Source organism: Pseudorasbora parva, chromosome 11 (assembly GCF_024679245.1).
Source record: "Pseudorasbora parva isolate DD20220531a chromosome 11, ASM2467924v1, whole genome shotgun sequence".
In the NCBI taxonomy this organism is placed as follows: Eukaryota; Metazoa; Chordata; class Actinopteri; order Cypriniformes; family Gobionidae; genus Pseudorasbora; species Pseudorasbora parva.
In genome coordinates, this window is record NC_090182.1 from 44,430,328 (window position 1) to 44,454,008 (window position 23,681).

Sequence of the window (23,681 nt, forward strand, 5' to 3'; positions counted from 1 at the left end):
GAGGCCATCTGTCCGACAGCTAAAGCTTGGCTAAATTGGGTCATGCAACCAGACAATGATCAGAAGATCACCGGCAAATCTACAACAAAATGGCAGAAAAAGAAAAGAATGAAGGTGTTGCAATGGCCCAGTTGAAGTCCAGATCTCCTCCTGAATGAAATGCTGTGGCAAGAGCTGTGCACGAACAAATCCCTACAAACCTCAACAAACTGAAGCAATGTTGTAAAGAGTGAACCAAAAATCCTCCAGAACAATGTGAGAGACTGATAAATCATGCAGAAAATGGTTCCTTCACGTCATTGCTGCCAAAAGTGGATCTACAGGCAACTGAATGATAGAGGGTCTTAACTTTGTCACCTATGGTTTTTCCATCTTGACTTTACTTTTTGCTAAATAACGAGTGTAATATGTTATGACCCCCCCCCCCCCCCGCATAATTTTAAGACCTGCCAAGCACTAGATGATTTTGTTTATCATGTCTTGATACAGAAAACCATGAAATTCAATAGGCCGTGTCCTAACAATTTCACATGTATTATTGATATATATATACATATATCCAACAATGGTTCCATGATTTTACCATGTTACGTACAAAATACTATAAACAAGGGTCATAGCCTAGCCTGGATCCCAGCCGAATTTAGCCCCGCCCACAATATTTTTAGATCGGGCGGTTCGGTCTGGCATCGCTCCATAGAAGAGTAATTATCCCCGAACAGAAACTGTTCGGACCAATGAGATCATCAGGGCGGGCTTTAGACGATGACGGACAGATGATCAACAGTAACGTAATCATCACGTCATCAAAGGGGCTTGGATTATATTTGCTCAATCCTAAACGGAGAGCTTGTGCATTCACCTTCACAATTTCTCTCAGAAATGATGATCATGTCGGGTAAGTGCTCTGTGTATCATTAAATTCTTTTATTTATTTACAACACCGGCAAAAATTGTTTATTCCAGCGCGCGTGCAGACAGGGTTGCCAAGTTTTTACAACAAAACCCGCCAACTACTAGCCCTAAACAATAGCTTCTCGGGGGGTTCTCTGGGGGGTAAATGGTGTTTGGGGGGTAAAATGTGTGTTATTTTGGCAAGGTTGCCTGCTAAAATTCGCACTCATGGGTCTATATATCACATAATAGTTGCTTCAACCTGCGGACATAATAAAACAACCGTGGAAGAAAAACATGGACATGGCAACACAGTGCAGTTGAGCTCTGTTGACATTTGACAATGCGTCGCTTCGTTGCTCTGATTGGCTGTCCAATTGAGGTCTTTCCTGGTTGGGTTGAAACACCCCATAATCACAGCCCAATGGAGCAGTTTCAGGCTCATATTCTGACTAGAATTGAGTATGACCACGTCAGGCTAGTCATAGCCATTTCTTGAAAGAGTTGAGCTGATTATCTTTGATTCCCCTTGAAAGAACCGCTGTTGTTCACTTAAACTTCTGCCAATATCGTGTTAATCTTGCGTACCTTTGGAGTAGTATGGGAGACTGGGTATAGTTGTAACACGGGGAGAGCTGTAACACTACCTTAGGTTACATGTTACCTGTTAAAAGCTGTTTCAGTTTCATTTGGCTTCCTTTATGATCCCACATGGAAGTTTTCCGGTCTGTGTTGCAATCTCTTCTGAAGCTACAGCAGGAAATTAATTCTGGTAAGAGCAGAAATAAAAAAAAAACAAGATAAGTTATATCAGGTCAAACTGTATTTTCTTAGTAAAGAATGGAGTGGCGGGGTAGGTTGTAATGTGTTTTGAAACAACCATCCACTTACAACTAAAGCTGATGATATACAGGGCAACTTTTTGAGCAATGTTGCTGAAAGATGTTGCTGTGGGATTTTTCCCATTGGGAATGGCCAACAAATTTCTCTTTAGATATCCAGATAAAAAATGTGTTTCTCATTCTCAGTTGGGAAAGTGCCCAAGCTACATCTTTCAGCAAAAAAAAAAAAAAAGCCTGGCAACATTGCTCAAAAAGTTGCCCTGTGTACCATCGGCTTAAGAATATTTTTGTGATTTTAATACTTCTACAGAATGCCAATGTTTATGTTAATTTGCTCACCACACGCACACAACATTGCATTATCTCTGGATAACTTTTGATTGTCTATACGTTGTTGTTGTCCACATTATATGCACTTATATTTGTCGATTGCCAACAAAACACACAGTTTCACTCACTGCCTGCGGTTTCCACTCATGACCGGGAACAAACAAACAAACACACACACACACACACACACACACACACACACACACACACACACACACACACACACACACACACACACACACACACACACACACACACACACACACACACACACACACACACTTGTTTCAGGAAAAACAAACTGCATCCACTCTTCTCTTAACGCTGGTTTATTTGTGAAGCTGAACAAGGTGATCTTTCCTTCACATCAGAAACACACTTCTTTAAAGACGTTGTTGATTTCGTGGGCTAAAAACAAAATGACAGCGTTTCCGACGGCTCCAGTGACCCGAACGAAACTCGTTGATGGGGTGTCTGTGTGTGTGTGTGTGTGTGTGTGTGTGTGTGTGTGTGTGTTGGCACGTGCGCTCCTCCTGGAAGAAGTCCCCATACAAGGAACGCGATCTAAAGTTCCGAGAAGATTAGGCAAATTAGTCCGGTGATAGGACTGCGCGCGACTGTTCCTCCAAGTCAGTGAAGGACATGTCTTACTGCAGTAATCATTTTTGTGTGTACCGATTGAAAGATGGACTATTTACATGAGACGTTATCTAAACCGATCTGGCGTTTACATGTGATGACTTTCAATCGCAATCATTTTGTCACATGCAGTTTGTCTGCCGCATTAAAATGTCAGCGCTGTTTTCTCCAGCAGCTGAATGTGTTAACTGTAGCCATAGCAACTCTTAACGGCCACCAGGACTAATACAGTATTATTTATAGCTATTTATTTGTTGTAAAGTGTAATAATCATCTCAGAAAAAAAATGTCTTCTGTCAGGCGCAGTTAAAGTAAAAACTGCCTGGGGCAATATACGCTGTGTCATTACTCCAACATTATCTTCATAACTTAAGAAATGAAATGTTTACCCCTCAGAAAAATGAGCTTTCCTCTCTTGTCAACATGAGCGCGGCGCGCGCTGTCACGTCATGTAAGGACGCACACTTATAGTAATCGGTCAGGTCGTTTACATGGTGAAAAATAGACTGTAAAAATGAATAACGAGTATGGAAGAGAGTCAAGCTGTGCTGCTTTTGCTGGTTATGTATAGGTTTACTAAAGAGGTAATTAACAACGACAGAAAAGAGCACTAGCATATTCAGAAAGCTTGTAAAGCTAGATTTAAAATGACAATGTATATTATTATCAGCTATTACGGACATTGCACGTGAGATGGCTGAGACGAACGTGGCGCGCGCCATCAGACAGAGAGCAAGACTGATATTTACTGAACAAGACTTTTAAGACTTTTAAAAATGCCAGTTGAAATAAAATGCTGCGTGAGCTCAACCAATCAGCATGTTCAGCGCCCAAGTCCCGCCCTCGAAAGTTCCTGAACTTTGAAAAAGTACTACCTCGCGAGCGGGGCCGTTTGGAGGGGGAAATATTTACTCTGAACTTCATTTAGACCCTGGTTCCTGCGGTCTAAACACACCGAGTACCACCCAAAGTTCCTGGTTCCTGGGTAAAGTTCCTGCGGTGGAAACGGGGCTATAGAGAGTCTTTCTCAAAAAACAAAAAAAAACAAAACCCTTCCCGAAACATATTTGAATCCTGAAGGAATGTGTTTGACTCCGAAATACTCAAATATATTCAACTAGACATTTTGGCCATGTTAGCATGAGAATCAACTCGGGATTAGCTTTGCGTTTCATAGACGTGGTCAACTCCCATAAACTGATCTGCAACTGATTTTCTGGTTATTGATTTTCTGGTTATCTGGTTATTGACCGAGCCTTTGCCGTGGCGGCCCCGAAGCTCTGGAATAGTTTGCAGGCTCAAACACTTGCCATTTTTTAATCTAGTTTAAAAACTTATTTTTATGGTTTGGCTTTTGACATTATTTGAGTCCTGTTTTCTTATTTTTTACTTGTGTTTTGCTCTGTTTTGGCATTTTTCCCCTATTATTGATTTTGTTTTCTTTGTATTTTAGTCTTTATGTGTGTATAGCACTTTGATAAGCACTAGTTGTTTTTAAAAAAGTGCTCTATAAATAAATTTTGATTTATTGATTGATTGATTGTTTAAACGTGGTTGAGTTTAATTCTGCTCTGCATTGTTTCCCTGCTCGAAGGCTTTTATATTCACTCCCCTCCGGCTTTCTGTTTCTCACACACCTCTCGCTCCACGCTGTGGATCCACACAATTCACATAAACACAGCCCGTGGAGTGATGCCAACTGTAGAGCAGAAGATTTTTCTCAGTTGCTAACACACTAACTGAATTATTTGGCACAATTTCCCAAACCACTTATTCAGTTCAAAAATGGCCTTATTTTACAGTGGTTTAACCATGTGCTCGTTCAAAAAACACAAACATGAAGTTTCATTAACTGAAGATTCTCTGTGAACAGCACACATTTATCCATCAGTAAACATTTTCAGCCAATCAGAATCTGGGGATCATATAAACAGGAGCACAACTGACAGTGCTTTAGAAATCGCATCCTAAAATCATCGACAGGGTTTTATACTTACATATACAGTTACAGGACTTTATATCAGAGAAATGTCACTCTTCCAGAAACTGTAGCACATGTACACCCTATAATTCGGCAGAGGACCAAGACTCTCCTATAGTACTGTATTACATTTTGGCCAAAGGATGGCACATTTCTTTATTTCTTTGTGTGTTACTGTAATTGACAGTATACTGTACTGTGTTGCATACACAGCTCACATGTAGTTCTTTGGTATTTTTTAGAGAGTGGTTTGCTTCTTTTGTAAGATCATCTATTTCATCTGTAAGATCGCAGTGAAATGAAAGCACTCGTTTATTTATGCTGTGTACTGTAATAGACACTAAGCTGTCACATTATTGAATCCCAATAAGAGGTATTTTTGTTACAGTGTTATGACTTGATCTTCACTGGACAGTGCAGTAGTCTGTGTGTTTGCATGGTGTGTGTGCCACTGTCATCTGAGGCCAAAGTTTGATTTTGACAGAAGTGAAAACATTTTTTACTGAAATATTTGATTTTGACGTGGAAGTTTGAGGTTTTTACAAGGTTGTGTGTAGTTACGAGATTGTGTTTATAGTTGTGAGGAAATGGTTTCATGAATTGTGTGTCAGCAGTTGAGAAAAACATGCTCTGTATGTTGTGCACCAGTACATGATAAAGCAGCAGTTAGCAGCGCTCTCGTACTGTAAACCAGACCAAGAGATCAATTCCCGTTGAAAGCAGTATCGGTCACGAACTCTCCTGAACCCGACAACCCCTGACTCACTTCTGATCCGCTGCCCGAATCACCGCCAGAGAGAACAAGAGCGAGTCCACATGCTAAGAACCTCGTAAATGTCTCGCAGGCCTCTGGTTGTTTTTCAGAAAATCACCATCTGTCTTCCACGCTGAGTCTTTTATGACCAATACACAGTTGGTTTTAATGTTCACACTCTTCCTCCACTGTACACCATCCCTGTTTAAAGTGTACCTCTGAATATGAACAGAACCAGAGCCGCAGGAGGAAGACAAACGAGCGGTTTGAGCAGAGAACTAATGAGTGTTGTTTTCTCTCTTGTGCCTTATGAAGTGAGACTGTGAAGAATGAAAGTATGTACATTAATTATTTGTGGTAGTGTTGCCTTTGTGTGTGTGTGTGTGTGTGTGTGCATGAGTGTGTGTGTGACAGAGACAGAGAGAGAGAGGTTATGCCTGTACTGTAGCCAAGGAAAATAGAAACCGAGCTGCACTTCATAACAACCTGCCCTAATTATAATGACATTTCAAAAACTCTTTCCCAAATTTGAAAATATTTGTCCCAACTTCAAAATGCTGAAGAATGAAAGTGTGCGAGTGAGTATATGGGTGTGTGTGTGAGAGGGAGTGTGTGTGTGTGTGTGTTTGTGTGTATAAGAGAGCCTGTGAGTGAGCATGTGAGCGTATGTGAGAGTGAGTGTGGGGAGTAAATGTGTAAGTTTGTGCATGCCAGTGTGTGAGTGAGTGAGTGAGTGAGTGAGTGAGTGTGTGAGTGAGTGTGTGAGTGAGTGAGTGTGTGAGTGAGTGAGTGAGTGAGTGAGTGAGTCAATGAGTGAGTGAGTGTGTGAGTGAGTGAGTGTGTGAGTGAGTGTGTGAGTGAGTGAGTGTGTGAGTGAGTGAGTGAGTGAGTCAATGAGTGAGTGAGTGTGTGAGTGAGTGAGTGTGTGAGTGAGTGTGTGAGTGAGTGTGTGAGTGAGTGAGTGAGTGAGTGTGTGAGTGAGTGTGTGAGTGAGTGTGTGAGTGAGTGAGTGTGTGAGTGAGTGAGTGAGTGAGTGAGTGAGTGAGTGAGTGAGTGTGTGAGTGAGTGATTGTGTGAGTGAGTGTGTGAGTGAGTGAGTGAGTGAGTGTGTGAGTGAGTGAGTGAGTGAGTCTGTGAGTGTGTGAGTGAGTGAGTGTGTGTGTTTGCGCATGAGTATAACTTTTTGTATGATTAGGAATAATTTGCATCATTAAAGCGCACTGATAAAAATGGGTGTAGGATTTACTTACACGTGCATTTTATGGATAAAAGGGATTTTCTCAATGAGCCATCTCTTAATAATCGCTAGCTTCCTTTTTCCCTACAGAAATCAGAGCAAATGTCAATGCAAAAGTGTTTTCTTCAACGATAACAAGACTGGCAGGTTTTGCTCTTGTTTCACTGAGGATTTATTATAAAATACTCACACTCTGTTTTTTCCTCATTCCGTCTCTCTGCGTGACAGCGCTTTAATCTCCGGCTGTGTAATGGGGATTTGATCGTCCGTGAGGGGTTCATGGGTAGCTTGGGAACATGCAGGGCTTAAAGGGGCGTGGCCAGCTTCCCCCTCCGCTTTGCTCACAATGGGTCGGCCTGTCCCAACACGCACAAACAGTAATGTTTAATCTCAACAGGGGATTACAACAGACTCTCTCACCCAACTTTACATGTAGGTTAACACAAAAAGAGCTCTGTCTCAGCTGGGAGAAAAATACAGGTCAGATCATTTAGAGAAGGACTGCTTGATTTCAGAGAAGTCACACTGCAGGATTTTGCGAATTTTGTCTCTGTGGCCAAACCACAGCCAAAACCACACTGTGCACCCGGCTTAAGCGAATATGACACACGAGCATATCCAAGCAAAACCAGCATTTATTAGTTCTGTGAAACGAAAATAAAACATTGCTTCTCGCCTATCGAGAAAAAATAACACAACCTCGGCCTTAGCGCAGCACTGGAAAGTGATACTTCTTGCCTTCTTGATCATAAGCCTTCTTTTGTCCCACACACATCTTCCACATTAGTTTTTTTATCTGTCATCTCTCTCTTTCTGTCGTCTCTCGGCTAATGCCCGTCGTGTGTTTTGAATAATGACGTGCACTGAGTACTCTCTTCTCCTTGTCATTAGTAGGCACGCCCCTTACTCTTTGTTTTGGTACTCGGCCCAAGACTCTTTTCTAAAGCATTTTTTAAATAACACTTACCAAAACAAAATCACCTGCAACCATACCTTAAAATCTGGTAATAACACCAAATTAGGCATACACCAGGTCAAAACCAAATATCTACAGGAAAACACTTTTTTTCCCATTATACCATAATTGTTTGATTAACATTTATTTATATTTTATTTAACAGACAGCCTATATATTAAGATCTACTGTACCGCACAGATAATGTTACACATCAGGAGGCATACTACAGAAACGTAGGTCTTAAGACATGATAAGTTAATTTAGGATTTTTCACAATTTTGTATAACGGTACGGTAGCAAATCTTAACTACACTGTAAAAAAAAAAGGCAAATTTTGAACTTTTGCAGTACAATCGACTTGATGTTTAAGTTATTTCAACTTAAATTATGTTAAACTGACTTTAAAAAATGAGTTACTTCTTGTATAACTAAAAAAAAGCAAGTTTAACGTTTCTTAACTTATTTTGATGAGTTAAAACAATGTAAAAACATGTTGTCATAACTTACTGAACATATAATTTTTTACAGTGTAGGATCTTACAAAATCTCATCTTATCTGTAGTTAGCAAATCTTAAACTGCTCCATCGAGTTCAAGCAAACAGCAATGCACAAACTGCTTCTGAAATAAACCTTAAAATCAAAATGGAGAAATAACGGCGTGCTTTTAATTTCCGTGTGGCAGAGATTGAAATTTTGATGAGCTCTGTTGAAAAGTTAAAGCCTGCTTTACAAATCGCCTTTTCCAAACAAAAAAAGGTCACTTGAAGAATGAGCGGTAATGCTACGTGACGGCTCGTTGGCATCTGTAATGTTGGTCGCAATTCCTCAACTAACTGCAAAATCAGGTGTCGTGGGTGTCTGTAATTGAGTATTTACTGAGAGTATTTATCATCAAAGCGCAGCACATCCTCTGGGTCCTCCAAAGTCTCCACCATCAAACGTCAGTGCTCTAACATAATCAATAAATCTAACGCTATTGCGAGAATTGCTTTTGTACTGTGATTTTTACTGTTAGTTTTAGGATTTTTTGTCGAGTTAGGATGCTTCTGTAGTACCCGGTGTTTCCTATGCATAGTTAAGGTAAGATTATGTAACAGTGTTTGTCCTTATTGAAATTGCCATGGTTACCAAACAGTTAAGACAGGATTTTAAAGTTAAAATGTTTCTGTAACGCCCCCAGATGTTTTCCCCCAACAGTTAACTGTTAATTTAAGACATAACAGAGCATGTTTGTGTGAGTACTTGCCAAAACAGATTATTGTAATTCTGTGTGTATGTGCATATCTCGAACACGTGCTGTGAGGCATCTGTGTGTGTGCACTTTGTGTCTGTCTGATCTGTCAGATTGTTTTCTTTACATCTGCATGAGTTTGAAAATATATTTCAATGGGTCAGACTCGCACCATCGAGAATTCACTATGAATATTCATGTGGCATCCTGAAGCCATCTGGGAAAATGGCATATTTCACGGACAGAGGAAAGGTACTCCTCTCAGAAAACACACAGATAAAGATACATTAGATAGAGGGACCATATTTTGATACCAGGACACTCTGCCCGACAATGAGATACTCAAAGATGCCTTATTCATTTCAATACATTTAAAGCGTGCCCCCTCTGTATGGTAGAGATTAGTTATATTAGGGCCAGGACAGGACTTGAAAACAGGCCATGCTACTTTTTAAATGTGTACTTGCTATTTTGAGTAATCGCTAGACGAGGTTTTATTGAACACATTTTTGTGTGAAACCTCAAAATCAAACAAAATCGTAATTTTTCACTTTGTTTTGCATGCAGCTCAAAATTATCCAGTGCGCACTTCACCGTGAGCGTAATAAAAGCTCAGAGACTGGGTTTGGCACGGATTTCTCTCATTAGCGTTCGCTCCCAAGGGCTCTTAACCGAAATGTTAATAAAACTTTTGCTCATTCATGAACATGATTTCTGCCAGAGTCCATCCATGGATTCCTTTCCATCGGCTGTGGTGGAGGTGAAGACAATAACTCCCATGATTCACGGCGTCATCAAAGCTACACCTTCTCTGGCCAGCAGCCATATCCCCCTGTACCCCAAGACTGGTTTCCCACTGAAACTAAGCAGGGCTGAGCCTGGTCAGTACCTGGATGGGAGACCAACTGGGAAAACCAGGTAGCTGCTGGTAGAGGTGTTAGTGAGGCCAGCAGGGGGCGCTCACCCTGTGGTCTGTGTGGGTCCTAACGCCCCAGTGTAGTGATGGGGACACTAGTGTCAAAGAGCACCGTCTTTCGGATGAGATGTTAAACCGAGGTCCTGACTCTCTGTGGTCGTTAAAAATCCCAGGATGTCCTTCGGAAAAAGAGTAGGGGTGTAACCCCGGCATCCTGGCCAAATTTGCCCATTGGCTTCTGTCCATCATGGCCTCCTAATCATCCCCATATCCTGATTGGCTTCATAACTCTGTCTCCTCTCCACCAATCAGCTGGTGTGTGGTGTGTGTTCTGGCGCAATATGGCTGCCGTCGCATCATCCAGGTGGTGCTGAACACTGGTGGTGGTTGAGGAGATTCCCAGCTTCAATGTAAAGCACTTTGAGTGCCTTGAAAAGCGCTATATAAATCTAACACATCATCATCATCATCACCTTTGTTTTCAATAAACGACCTCTAGCGGTGAAACTTACACTCTGTGCCTTTAAAAACATCAAGACAAATGAGTTCTCATGTCATGTCCCCTTTAATAAAACAAAAACAAAAAACAACACCATGCAGATGGGAAGGAAAAAAATGCGTACACTCTAAAAATCTGGGTTAAAAACAACCCAAGTTGGGTTGGAAATGGACAAACCCAGATATTGGGTTGTTTGAATGGTTCCATTTACTGGGTTCTAACAACCCAATTTCTGGGTTTGTCCATTTCCAACCCAACTTAGGTTGTTTTTAACCCAGCATTTTTTAGAATCTATTATTGACCCGCAGTTTCACGTCACATGTTTTGATTTTCAATCTCTTTCTTTTGATTTTCCCTCGCTATCTCTCGCTGTGTGTGCTGTCTGTGCCTGTACAGAAGCACTGTTGGTAATGCATAGACCTCGGTCATGTTACCTCTATGTATATCTGGACCGAATGAACTTGGTTGCTCCCTGCTCTCGCTCTCCCTGCATCTCATATTTGTCTGAGAGAGTTTCCCTGTTTAGACTTTTCTAAACATCACACTGACTTTTAACCACAGCTCAGATCTCCTTGAAGACAATCCGAGGCTCAAAAGCATGGTTTAAAAGTGAAGTGTATGTGTTTCTCTTATCCCAGCTTATATTGCAGAGACAAGAACTTCACCTACCTCTGTTAGAGAGTATGCCAAATATGGCAGACATTTGAAGTGTTCAGGAAGGCTGTTTGAAAATGATTATTAGTTTTTGTAGTTCTGTTTGGTGACTCTTGTCATGGAGAAAACGTCCTTCAGCTTTTCATTTTGATTTTAAAACACTGAAATGAAGATTTTTACTACATGTAGCCTATGGTACGTCTACATTAATCCGGAGAGTTTTTGAGCTCTCTGTCCACACTAACATTTTCCAAAAAGTTTCTCATAAACTTCATAGAAGCTCACTGAGATGATCCTGACGTCTTGGTTATCACACAATTCTTCTGACAGGATTATTTTATTTAGCAAAGTATTCACTGATGCGTCAGGTCACACTCGATCACCATTATTATGTTTGTTCTAAAACGCAACTCCACTTGTGTTTTGCCACAGGACAGCAAATGCAAGTCCATTTTCTGTCATCCTTGCAGGACTGTGATATGAAGTAACATATTTTAGTAACTGTGTGAAAGTGAATAACACATAACTGGCACAGCAGCGGTATAAAGAGACATATCTATTGGTACAATATGCGTCACATGACTAAACATGCAACATTGATTTCAAATCCGTCTTCACAGTCCACACTATGGCGCGAAGAAGGCGTTTTCAAAGTTATCCGCTTTGGAGAGCATTTTCAAAAAGCTACGTGTTCATTTTTTGGCCAAAACGGTGAGAAAAAAATGCGTTTTCAAATGAAAACGTATTAGTGTGGACATGGCCTATATATGCCAAAAGTACTGGGACACTCCTCCAAATCACTGAGTTCAGGTGTCCAATCCCTTCATGGCCACAGGTGTATAAATCAAGCACTAGGCCTGCAGACGCTTCTACACACATTAGTGAAAGAATGGGTCGCTCTCAGGAGCTCAGTGAACTCAAGCGTGGGGCCGTGATAGGTTGCCACCTGTGCAATAAGTCCAGTCGGGAAATTTCCTCACCACTAAATATTCCACGCTTAACTGTTAGTGGTGTTAGAACAAAGGGGAAGCGATTGGGAACAACAGCAACTCAGCCACAAAGTGTTAGGCCACGTAAAATCACAGAGCGGGGTCAGCGCATGCTGAGGGTCACAGTGCGCAGAAGTCGCCAACTTTCTGCAGAGTCAATCGCTACAGACCTCCAAACTTCATGTGTCCTTCAGATGAGCTGAAGAACAGTGTGTAGAGAGCTTCATGAATGGGTTTCAATGGCCGAGCAGCTCATCCAAGCCTTACATCACCAAGAGCAATGCAGAGCATTATATGTTTTATAATAACTTGTAACTAAAAGTCTGCATACACAACCCTTTCCTTGCTGCACAGGTGAACTGAGTTGAAGGACTGAGAACAGTAGACAAGTGTTGGTGAAAGGTGAAAGCGTCCGTTGGCTGTCTGGCATGTAACTGATAGTTTCTGAGTGCTGGTTAACACTTGTGTATCCAAGACACAAATAGAGACAGCAAGTCTGAATATGTTTGACTGACTCCTTCAACTACAGTTCTGCATATCCACCTATTGTGTTTCTTCATTTGTTTATTCGTAAGCTCCTAGACATCTTTGCTTCCAACTTTTAAATCAAATCAAATAATTTTTTTCCTCTCTTTTATGGTTTTCAACAATAATAATTCAGATATTTTTGAAACGCCAAACCATTTATAAGATATTCTATAGGCAATTACCTTTCTTTGCACACCACAGGTTTGTTCGACCTTGTCATCGCTACTTACGACTACATATTTAATTAGTTTTGTGCAATGGGTGATATGCAAATCACAACAGGCAAATGGTTTACATGGAAATATGTCTGAAGAAATGTGATGTGTGTGTAAGTTATGTAAGTAACAATGTTATGTAAGTAACATTGCAAAAGTGTCTTTGCTCTGGTGTCTTTTTGCAAGAAAAGCCATATACTGTAGACTACACCTTAAAAATAAAGGAAGCCACATTGAAAGATTTTTTTTTTCCTAAATAGAACCTTTTTTCCTTTTATAAAGATTATTTTGTGGAATGGAAAGGTTCCATGGATGCTTAAGGTTCTTTATGGAATCATCAGAAATGCGTTTAAATATTGCCCTGCAAGAACTTCTTTCATTTATTCATACAAATCTTAGTGCAGTAACTAGATTTCACTTCTTAATAATGATTACAGTGAACTTTTACACAATATTGGAGTGCGAAGGTGTGCATGAAGAGTGTCAGCATTACAGATTTCTGAATCCCTCAGTTGATGATTAAAGTATTTTTACCCCCAGTATGTGTGTGTGTGAGCTGAATGAGCTGAGGGCACACCATCATTGGCTGTTTTTGAGGGACGTCTCAGTTTAATACCTGAAAGTAAAAGAGGGGAAATGCTTCTACACATGTAACATTGACATCAATGTTGACTGTTCAGTGTTCACATATATTTGCTCATAGATGTTTAAGAGCGTTGCTCACTCACTGCACAGGATCGAAGGGATGGATCACAGTCACGTCTCTCAGATGCTTTTAAAGCCTTGGTCCCCGCAGTGAAATATTCCAGTTCGGATCTGAACAGTGCATGTCAATGACCCAAGAGGGATTGAATCGTGAATACATATGATCTGGGGTAGAAAAAAAAATCAGGTTAGATACTGTGAACATGTTAATTGGTTTATTTAAATTGTATTAGTTTTTTGTACTTTTCCTTTTGGGTTTTAAAATATCGGGCCCTATTTTATAGCTCTGAGCTCACGGTCTGAAGCTCCTGATGCACTTAGGGTGAGAAAAATAATCTTATTTCTGTTTGGGTCGGAACCAAGATTTCAAACAGACAAAATAAGATTGTTTTTACTAAATATAATAAATACTAAATAAGCATTTTTTTCCAGTGCAAATATTGTGTTGCTGCTATAAGCAAAGAATATGTGTGAACCCGGCTCATATTACTAACACACCCTTTAAATAACACAAAATACTGCCCTATTGACTTTAGAGCAGGTGTGTGTTGGTCAGTGTATTTTTATTTTTATGTGTTTCATTCATTTACAAAATGACACAGTTTTGGGGGCCTGAAAACACAAACATTTGAACATTTCAAAGTGCAGGTTTTTGAAAATGATACTGTTATCGTCACTGTGTAAACTACAAAAACACCAATTTGTGGAAACCGTGACGTTATGTGCACTATTTGTATTTGTAGTATACTTATCTTAAATTTTTTGGTATATTTATTTTTCACTATGGGTAGTCATAGCTGGAAGTTTAAGAAAGGCCTATCATACTAAGTTTAGAAATGTATGGAAAGATTTCTTCTGAAGCTTTATGATTTGGATCTAATAATAGTGTTAATTATTCTCCTAAGCTCCCAAAAAGTGTTCACTTGAATAAAATAGGGTGAGGGGAAAACTGGGAGGGGTTATTGGAAAGACCTGTGATAAGTTGTCTAGATGAAAATCTTGTCCACCAATTCGGAGAAATACAAAAGATACTAGTGAACTTTTCTTTGGTCAGGACAACCCCGGTGAAGGTCAGCTGTCCTCTATTGGCCAGCGCATGAATGTGGACAGAGACTCTTTGACATAAAGGTCAGATTCGTTTACTGACAGTTCATCATGTCTGGATGGATGGATGCAGCTTGTGTCCTTACATGAGTCTGTAAGATGATAAGCGTATACCATTCTCTACTAGTATTTTGGAAATATGGCAGACCTTTACTCTTTCTAGAGAGTGGAAGAATCCTCATGTGGATCTTTAAAAAACCCTTATTATATTTTATCTACTGAAAAAGAAAAGAAAAAGGTTAACTTTGGGAAATGCTTATTATTAGTGGCATCCAATAGCCACATAGAGACTCGTTCGCACTCGGTCATCTTGACATCAAAGGAAGACGATTTAACTTGGCTTTTTTTTTTAAGCACATAAAACATTAGTAGACCAGCACAAATAAAGTTAACAGAAAGCTGGCTCTCGCTACACGCCTGGCCTTTCCAACCATAACAAACAATCCAACCAAGGAAATGATAAAAGGAAATGTTATACCTATAACCTTAAATAATGTGATGTATCTTTGGGGAGTAATGTTGAGGATTATTGTAATTTTCTTTTTGAAAAAAGTTTTTTTAAAGTGCAAAATCTCTCAGTATCTCTCAGTCTCACACCGGTGCGGTGAATACACACACACACACACACACACACACACACACACACACACACACACACACACACACACACACACACACACACACACACACACACACACACACACACTCCTCAGAACCATTGATGCTCAACCCATGAAAAGATGATAATTCTGCAACTGTATTTGTAGGCTTCAAACAGAGATGGCGACAAAGAGGCAAAAGTTATGGACTGCAGCTTTAAATTATGATTATTTTGCATAAAGAAAATTCAGCTATTTTAAAATCACCATGAACTCGAAATGGAAAATTCATATTTATTTATTTTTCCACAATATTGGAGTATTAATTATAAGTGATTTATCCGTGCACATCATTACTGTATTAAATCCATGTTCCTGGTAATCTTGAGTCAGAATATCTTCCTCTCCCTCTTCATCTCTTCTCTGATGATGAGGGCGGGGCAACCTGTCACTCACATGAGATCCACCAATAGCAAGGGACTTGTTAGGGACAGGAGGGCATGAACTGAACGAGAGAGAGAACAGAGGGAATAACGCATGTCGGAAGAAATGGGTGTTCGGAGAGAGTGATTCGTGCTTCCCTGCGGCTCAGTGTCTTTATCCACAATCTGTCAGAGAGCATCTGTCAGTGTTAGTGGGTCACTCGTGTCTTTCATTCCTCTCTTCTCTTTCCTCTTCTTTCTGTTCTAGCTGCATTCACATTCAGGTCTGTTCTTTCTGTCTTTCTCTACCTCATTTAACAAATGATCCGATAACAAACATGTGTAGCAGACTCATTAGTGAGAATTAGGAGCGGGTGATTTGGAACAAAAGAGAGCAGAGAGGGGAGGCATAAAAGGTTGTCTCCTAAACTTCAGGCATGGTTATGGCCTTATGGGGGGGGGGGGGGGGGGATAACATATTAAACTGTTTCCTAATTTACATGGAGGCCCCCCAAAATATACTTTTTACCATGCCTTCATCATTTACTTTGATTTACTCTTTTCCTGTGATTTGTGTACAGAAGTACTTTCAGTCCTAAAATATATGAAACTCCATTAAACGTATTAATTGAAATACGTTCTGAAATATAAACTGTATATTGCCAAAAGTTTCTGGACGCCTGCCTTTACATGCACATGAAAAATTAAATAACATCCCATTCTTAATCTGTAGGGTTTAGGAGTGTGTTTATGGGGATTTATGACCATTCTTCTAGAAGCTCATTTGTGAGGTCAGGCACTGATGTTGGACGAGAAGGCCTGGCTCTCAGTCTCCGCTCTAATTCATCCCAAAGCTGTTCTATCGGGTTGAGCTCAGGACTCTGTGCAGGCCAGTCAAGTTCCTCCACACCAAACTCCTCATCCATGTCTTTATGGGCCGACGCTTTGTGCAATAAAGCGCCTTCATGTTGGAACAGGAAGGGGCCATCCCCAAACGGTTCCCACAAAGTTGGGAGCATGAAATTGTCCAAAATATCCTGGCATGCTGAAGCATTTAGAGTTCCTTTTCGCTGTAACTAAGAGCCCAAGCCCTGAAAAACAACCCATAACTGCTCGGCCATTGAAACCCATTCATGAAGCTCTCTACACACTGTTCTTGAGCTCATCTGAAGGACACATGAAGTTTGGAGGTCTGTAGCGATTGACTCTGCAGAAAGTTGGTGACTTCTGCACACTGTGACCCTCAGCATGCGCTGACCCCGCTCTGTGATTTTACGTGGCCTACCACTTCATGACTGAGTTGCTGTTGTTCCCAATCGCTTCCCCTTTGTTATAACACCACTAACAGTTGAGCGTGGAAAATTATGTAGTGAGGAAATTTCCCGACTGGACTTATTGCACAGGTGTCAACCTATCACGGCCCCACGCTTGAGTTCACTGAGCTCCTGAGAGCGACCCATTCTTTCACTAATGTGTGTAGAAGCGTCTGCAGGCCTAGTGCTTGATTTATACACCTGTGGCCATGAAGAGATTGGACACCTGAACTCAGTGATTTGGAGGAGTGTCCCAATATGTCTGGCAATATAGTATAATATAGTATTTAATTTACATACATTTTACGGAAATGTTGGCTGTAAAGATGAATATAATCCGAGCAGCATATTTTATAAATTATATGTAATTACAAAAAGTATTATGTAATTGTGTGTAAAATGCTAGCAAGACAAAAAAACGAAATACGAAAATCTTTATTTACAGACCGTTTAAATTCTCATTTCCACCACAAAATGAATGATGATTTGAGAGATTTTGAGAAATTTGTGACTAATTGTGTGATGCATGTTTTGTCAGTATGCAAAATCAAATGTTAAGTTCTGATGTATGCTTTGAAGAAGAGAGGTCATGTGATTTCAGCTTCATTTGAACTTCATAATGGAACAAATGAGAGGAGAGCTGAGAGGATTTTAGAAGCAGAAAGAAAGGATGAAAAACTGAAAAAAGATAAGTAAACAAATCGAGTCCTTTGCTCACAAAAGCAGTCAGAGGGTGACAGGAGAGTACCATGTGTTTCAGCTGTCAGACGCATGTGGGCCGCAGTGAGGGTCACATGGTGTGACATCGCTATCTCTGATTGGTGGACTCTTTTGACACAACCAACCAGAACATTACGACACGCTAAACCACCGCACAACAGCACTCAGCACCCTGTAGTATCATGATGTTGAGTTTTGCACGAAGAAGCAACTTAAAGTGCACTTAATTGTATTGAATGTGCAGTTGTAGTGTACTTCAAATCATCTACTGTACTTACAGATAATATTAATGCAATAAAAGGCCACTTAAAGAGAGTGCACTTACATAAAAGTACCCTCTGTAATAATGTAAAATGAAAAGTACTTTTACTTTACGGAGTGCCTATTTACACCAAGTGCAAATAGCGTGCCTTGTTGTGCTATTTCAATGTTTTCAGTGGTGTAGTCAGTAAAGCCACAGGGCTTAAAGGCAAAAGGCTTAAAGATCTTGGTTTTGACGCGATCGCCACAGGTTCGAATCCGCCTTTTGCAAAGTTTGCTCTTCTCTCTTTTCCCATCACATATCACATTGGAAAGCCATTTACTTTCAATAAAAATTTAAGAAAGTGTTCTAAAAATGGAAATAAAGTGCCTAATGAAATGTTTATTAATAATAAAAGCATTAGGGGTTGGTGTAGGGAGGGTTTTATTGTCCCATTAATAAGAAATATAATCATTTACACTGTATGTTATTATTGCATCCTGTTAATGTACAACAATACTGAGGTGCAAATCTGTCAAAATAAAGTATAAACCCGATTCCAAAAAAGTTGGGACACAATAATTTACAAACCTTCTATGCATAGAAGAAGGACCGGGCACTGAAATGGCCGGCCTGCAGTCCAGATCTTTCACCAATAGAAAACATTTGGCACATCATAAAGAGGAAGATGCGACAAAGAAGACCTAAGACAGTTGAGCAACTTGAAGCCTGTATTAGACAAGAATGGGACAACATTCCTATTCCTAAACCTGAGCCTCTTGTCTCCTCAGTCCCCAGACGTTTGCAGACTGTTATAAAAAGAAGAGGGGATGCCACACAGGGGTAAACATGGCCTTGTCCCAACTTTTTTGAGATGTGTTGATTTAAAGTCAACTTATTTTCCCTTAAAAATATACATTTTCTCAGTTTAAACATTTGATATGCCATCTATGTTGTTTTCTGAATAAAAAATAGAAATTTGAAACTTCCACATCACACAGTATCCCAACTTTTTTGGAATCGGGTTTGTATTATTTTGTACTATTTACACATATTGCAAAGAATATATTTCACTATTTTTACTTAGTCAATAGCATCTACAGCGTGCTTAGTGTAAATATCATCTATAGCTAAGAAAATGTGTAATTACAAGATTCTTGCCTTGTGCATTTAAAACAACAACAACAACAACAACAACAACAACAACAACAACAACAATTTCAGTAAAATATAGCAAAATATTTTTATGATTTCTTTCTTGTGCATTTTCCAGAAAGATTTTGTTTTGTTTTTTGTTGCTATGACTGTTGAACTGTGAACTGACGAATATAGCATAACTAAATACACCACAATCAACAGAAGTAATTATGAAATTGTGTATGAAGATGAAAAAAATCCTGTACTTAAGTGGGCCAAAAACACTATTAAACTTGATTTAATCTTAAACGTTTTCATCTAATAGCACTTAACATGTGATTAGGTATCTGAAAACATGACGACTAATACAGCATATTATTTCTGTAACAAGTGCTGTTTTTAAATGTACGCAAGTGCACTTTGTTTTCATGAGGGAAGTGTCTTTTTTATTCTGATTTTCTTATGACGGGAGAGAATCCACTGGGATTGATTTCAGAAAGATTATAGATCACAATAGATTTGGACTTTGTACAGACATTTACATCATCAATGTTCATAATTTGTCCTGACTGCTTTTCTGGCTGGATTTGTTGTTGGCTGTGCATTATTTATGATGGGTTCAATTCAATCAGATATTTTCTGCTCTCTCTCTCTCTCTCTCTCTCTCTCTCTCTCTCTCTCTCTCTCTCTCTCTCTCTCTCTCTCTCTCTCTCTCTCTCTCTCTCTCTCTCTCTCTCTCTCTCTCTCTCTCTCTCTCTCTGTGTGTGTGTGTGTTTTCTTGGAGAAGTAATCCATTCCTAATAGTCACTGGAATGTTTAATCCTCAGACTCCCACACACATGGACTTATCCACCTCATGTTTTCTGCATGATCTTTTATCCAGGCCTTTAGAATCTGCCGCTTCTAGAACATTCTGTTCCTAAACAGAGACTCTTTGCATTGTTCTAAAGTTCCGAACTCATACTTCCAACGGAACATCACAGAAAGATCGCTCATTTGCAGAGCTAACAAAACAACAAACAAAAGCCTCGACTGTGAAACCTGTGGAAAACATACGTCTCGTACGACTCCATAAGCCAGCGGGAGCTGCAGGGGCTTTATGTGAACCCTGACCCGGTGTTCTTCCACCAAATACGGGTAAACACTCATTTGCTTGGTTTGTTAACGTACCGCTTCCTCTCTGGAATCATGGGGCCACATTTCCACTGAACCTCAGCCAAGAATGACTCGCCGAGGAGGACACACACACATGCGCGCGCACACACACACAGACACACTCAGACACACACACAGACACACTCACATACACACACTCATGCACACACTCACAATTACGCAGACTCAATTATGCTTACATGCACTCACATGCATAAGCACACATACACTCACAAACAAACATACACACAGATACACTCAGGCAGACACACTCACACGCAGACACACTCACACGCAGACACACTCACACTCACACACACGCAGACACACACACACACACACATGTCGTGTTTTCATGTTTAATGGGGACTTTCCATAGGCGTAATGGATTTCATACTGTACAAACTGTACATCCTATCCCCCTACACTGCCCCTGCCCCTAAACCTACCCATCACAGGAAACATTCTGCATTTTTACTTTCTCAAAAAAACTCCTTCTGTAAAATTTATAAGATGTTTTCCTCATGGGGACCTAAAAATGTCCCCACAAGATTTTCGGATATTGCCATCTTTGTGGGGACATTTTGTCCCCATAACGTAGGGATTACCAGGTCTCTCTCACACACACACACACACACACACACACACACACACACACACACACACACACACACACACACACACACACACACAGAGAGAGAGAGAGAGAGAGAGAGAGAGAGAGAGAGAGAGAGAGAGAGAGAGAGAGAGAGAGAGACAGAGACAGAGATCAGTATCAAATATTGAACCAGTGTCTTTAGACTCAGACACACTGTGCAGACATTAAACTACCTTTGAACCATGAAAACATGCAGTGTGTGTGTGTGTTTGTCTGGGTTTGACATCGATTGAGAGCGGCCTGTGCTCTAAATACAGAGATGATTGACTTTCACCTGTGTGTCTCTTTGCAGAATCATCTGTGTGCAAAAACAACCCTGCCAATGTTCATCACTTGACTAAAGTTCATGCCCACAAAAATGATTCTCAAAGCTGATTCATGGTCAAAGGTCTCCATTGGGGACTGGGATTTGCATAGTGTGTGTGACTTGTTGAAAAGAGGCGCGTTGTTGCATTTCTAAAAAATGAAACTACACACAGATTTGCATTGAGCCATAAAGACTTGAGGACAGTAGGCTATAAGAAATGACCTAGCAACAGAAAACAATTAAAGGGTTAGTTCACCCAAAAAAGAAAATTCTCTCATAAATTTCTTTCCCTCATGTCGTTCGACCCCCGTAAGACCTTGAATTGAGATATTAGTGTTGAAATCCGATGGCTCAGAAAGGTCTTCATTGACACCAATGTCATTTCCTCTCTCAAGACCCATAAAGGCACTAAAGACGTCGTTACAAAGCCCATCTCACTACAGCGGCTCTACAATCATTTATGAAGAGATGAGAATAGTTTTTGTGTGCAAAATAATAATTAAATAACGACTTATATAGTGATGGGCCGAATTCAAAACAGATTCGAACGGTTATGAATCAGTGAATCGATTCATGATTTGGATCGCGTGTCGAACTGCTGAAATCACGTGACATTGGCGATCTGAATCATGAATCAATACATTATTTAGCTGCTTTTTTCCCACCTAAAAATTATTCTCGTCTCTTCATGAAATGATTGTAGAGCCGCTGTAGTGAGATGGGCTTTGTAACGACGTCTTTAGTGCCTTTATGGGTCTTGAGAGAGGAAATGACATTGGTGTCAATGAAGGCTTAAGGAGGTCACTTTAGCTTGTGGTGCTGTATGTCCTGATCAGGGCCGTGCACAGGGGGGTGGCCCGGTGGCTAGAGCCACTGCCCCTTTGCCCCGATCGGCTAAGGTGCCCCTCTTGCCCCCTTCCCTCCCTCACGCACAGAGGATTCCCATAAAAGCGTAATAAAAGTGCTCTGTTCCGCTAAAAATCCACTAATTCCGCTAATCCGTTCCGTGTTTCCCCGCTCCCTCCGCATCGCACACAGTCTGCAGCGGGGTCCGCTCTCTGTGGAGACGACAGTTCCAGAATGTCGTCCCATTAACGGGTAAATCACAAACTACAGTCTACATTACAGACAGTGGTTGATCCGCGGAATTATACGTTTGTTTCTTTCAACAGTTCAAACATAGATTAAAAGCTCCAGCATGCCAGCGGGTAAATCGTCATATAGCCTCCTGTATACTGAATAGCTGACAGTTTGTCACTAGGCTATTTAACTCCTGTAAAATAGATTTCCGATTATAATACATTTTTATGAGTTAACACTTGTATCTATAACATATGTCATATTTATGATATTTTATTTAGACCATATTAATTGTATACACAATTTTAAAAAAAAAAGGTAATAAAGGAGATATGAGTTGTATCAGGGTAGCCTACAATGGGGCTAAAGCACACCCTAAGAAAAATGTGGTCATTTTTCAAAAAAGTTCATACTTGTGCAAAAAATATCTAGCAACGTTTGCATTATTTTCTGTTTATTTTGATGAATAAAATAACATTCTGTTATTAAAAAACTGTTGCGTATGATTTACATAAATCATAAACAAGACCTTTGTCTCAAAATATATTCAATAAATTAGTATTATTTGCTACTTAAATCTCCAATAAAAAATAAAAATAGACAAGAGATCAAATTAGCCCAGAATCAACTTTTTGGAAGAATAATTAGAAAAACATAAATGTAATTAGTACTAAAGCCTAACAATTGTATTCATTCTCTATATTAAGAGGATACTCAACCCCCTTATAGTGCCCCTTTTTACCACGCAGGTCCCCTTTTTTGGTTTGGGCCACTGCCCCTCAAAATGTCTGTGCACGGCCCTGGTCCTGATCGATGTCTTTCTCTTCTTCCTCAGCATGGGTTGGAGCTCTGGCCATGGGGATGATCTTCTTCTGCTCTCCGGTGGTCAGCATGTTCACCGATCACTTCGGCTGCCGGAAGACGGCCGTCTGCGGCGCGTTTGTGGCCTTCCTCGGGCTTCTCACCAGCTCCTTCGCAACGTAAATACTTTCTTCCTTTCTTAGTCTTCCTTTTGAAGCCTTTAAAATTTAATAATGCACACAAATGTACACTGTAAAAAAATTGTGTTGGTTTAATTTAAAAAAGTAAGTAACCTGGTTGCCTTCATTTTTTGAGTTTATTTAAATTAAAAATTTGAGTTGATACAATGAAGGAAATGTGTTTAATAAATACAAACTCAAAATATTATTGTATCTGAACCACATAAAACATTAGATAAATCATGAAAATAGCACTATTTGGCATGTTTCACTGTATCATCACAAATAAAACACACAATTACCCAATATGCTTACACAATCTTTTAATAATATTTGAATAAAGGTTGTCGAATCTCAAAAAAAATGTTCATTGTATTAACTCAAAATTTTAAGGCAACCAGGTAACTTTTTTTCTAAATAATTTTTTACAGTGTATGTTTATTGTTTAAAATCATTTATAATGCAATTGCTCCTACTTTGAAAAAATATATTACACTAAACTCAGAAAAAAAAGAGCTACCCGATCAGTTACCAGAGGAGAATGCAGTATTCCTAAACGCACTTCATTTGCCAAATCCTCTTTTTCTTTTGT

The 23,681-nt window shown here is 39.9% G+C and overlaps 1 protein-coding gene and 1 long non-coding RNA gene across 2 annotated transcripts in view; one reads left to right on the plus strand and one right to left on the minus strand.

Moving 5' to 3' along the window:
• The window catches only part of slc16a2 (solute carrier family 16 member 2), a 52,766-nt gene that overhangs the window by 4,614 nt on the left and 24,471 nt on the right, over positions 1–23,681 (plus strand). Inside the window, exon 2 of the mRNA XM_067458078.1 lies at positions 22,945–23,089. Coding sequence (XP_067314179.1) covers positions 22,945–23,089 — 145 coding nt within the window. The remainder of the gene's footprint in view (positions 1–22,944; positions 23,090–23,681) is intronic.
• Positions 1,374–6,912, minus strand: LOC137093266 (uncharacterized). Its single transcript, XR_010908417.1, has 3 exons — positions 6,870–6,912; positions 6,691–6,761; positions 1,374–1,663 (listed from the first exon to the last, which is right to left on the minus strand). It is a non-coding gene; the product is annotated as an uncharacterized lncRNA (long non-coding RNA).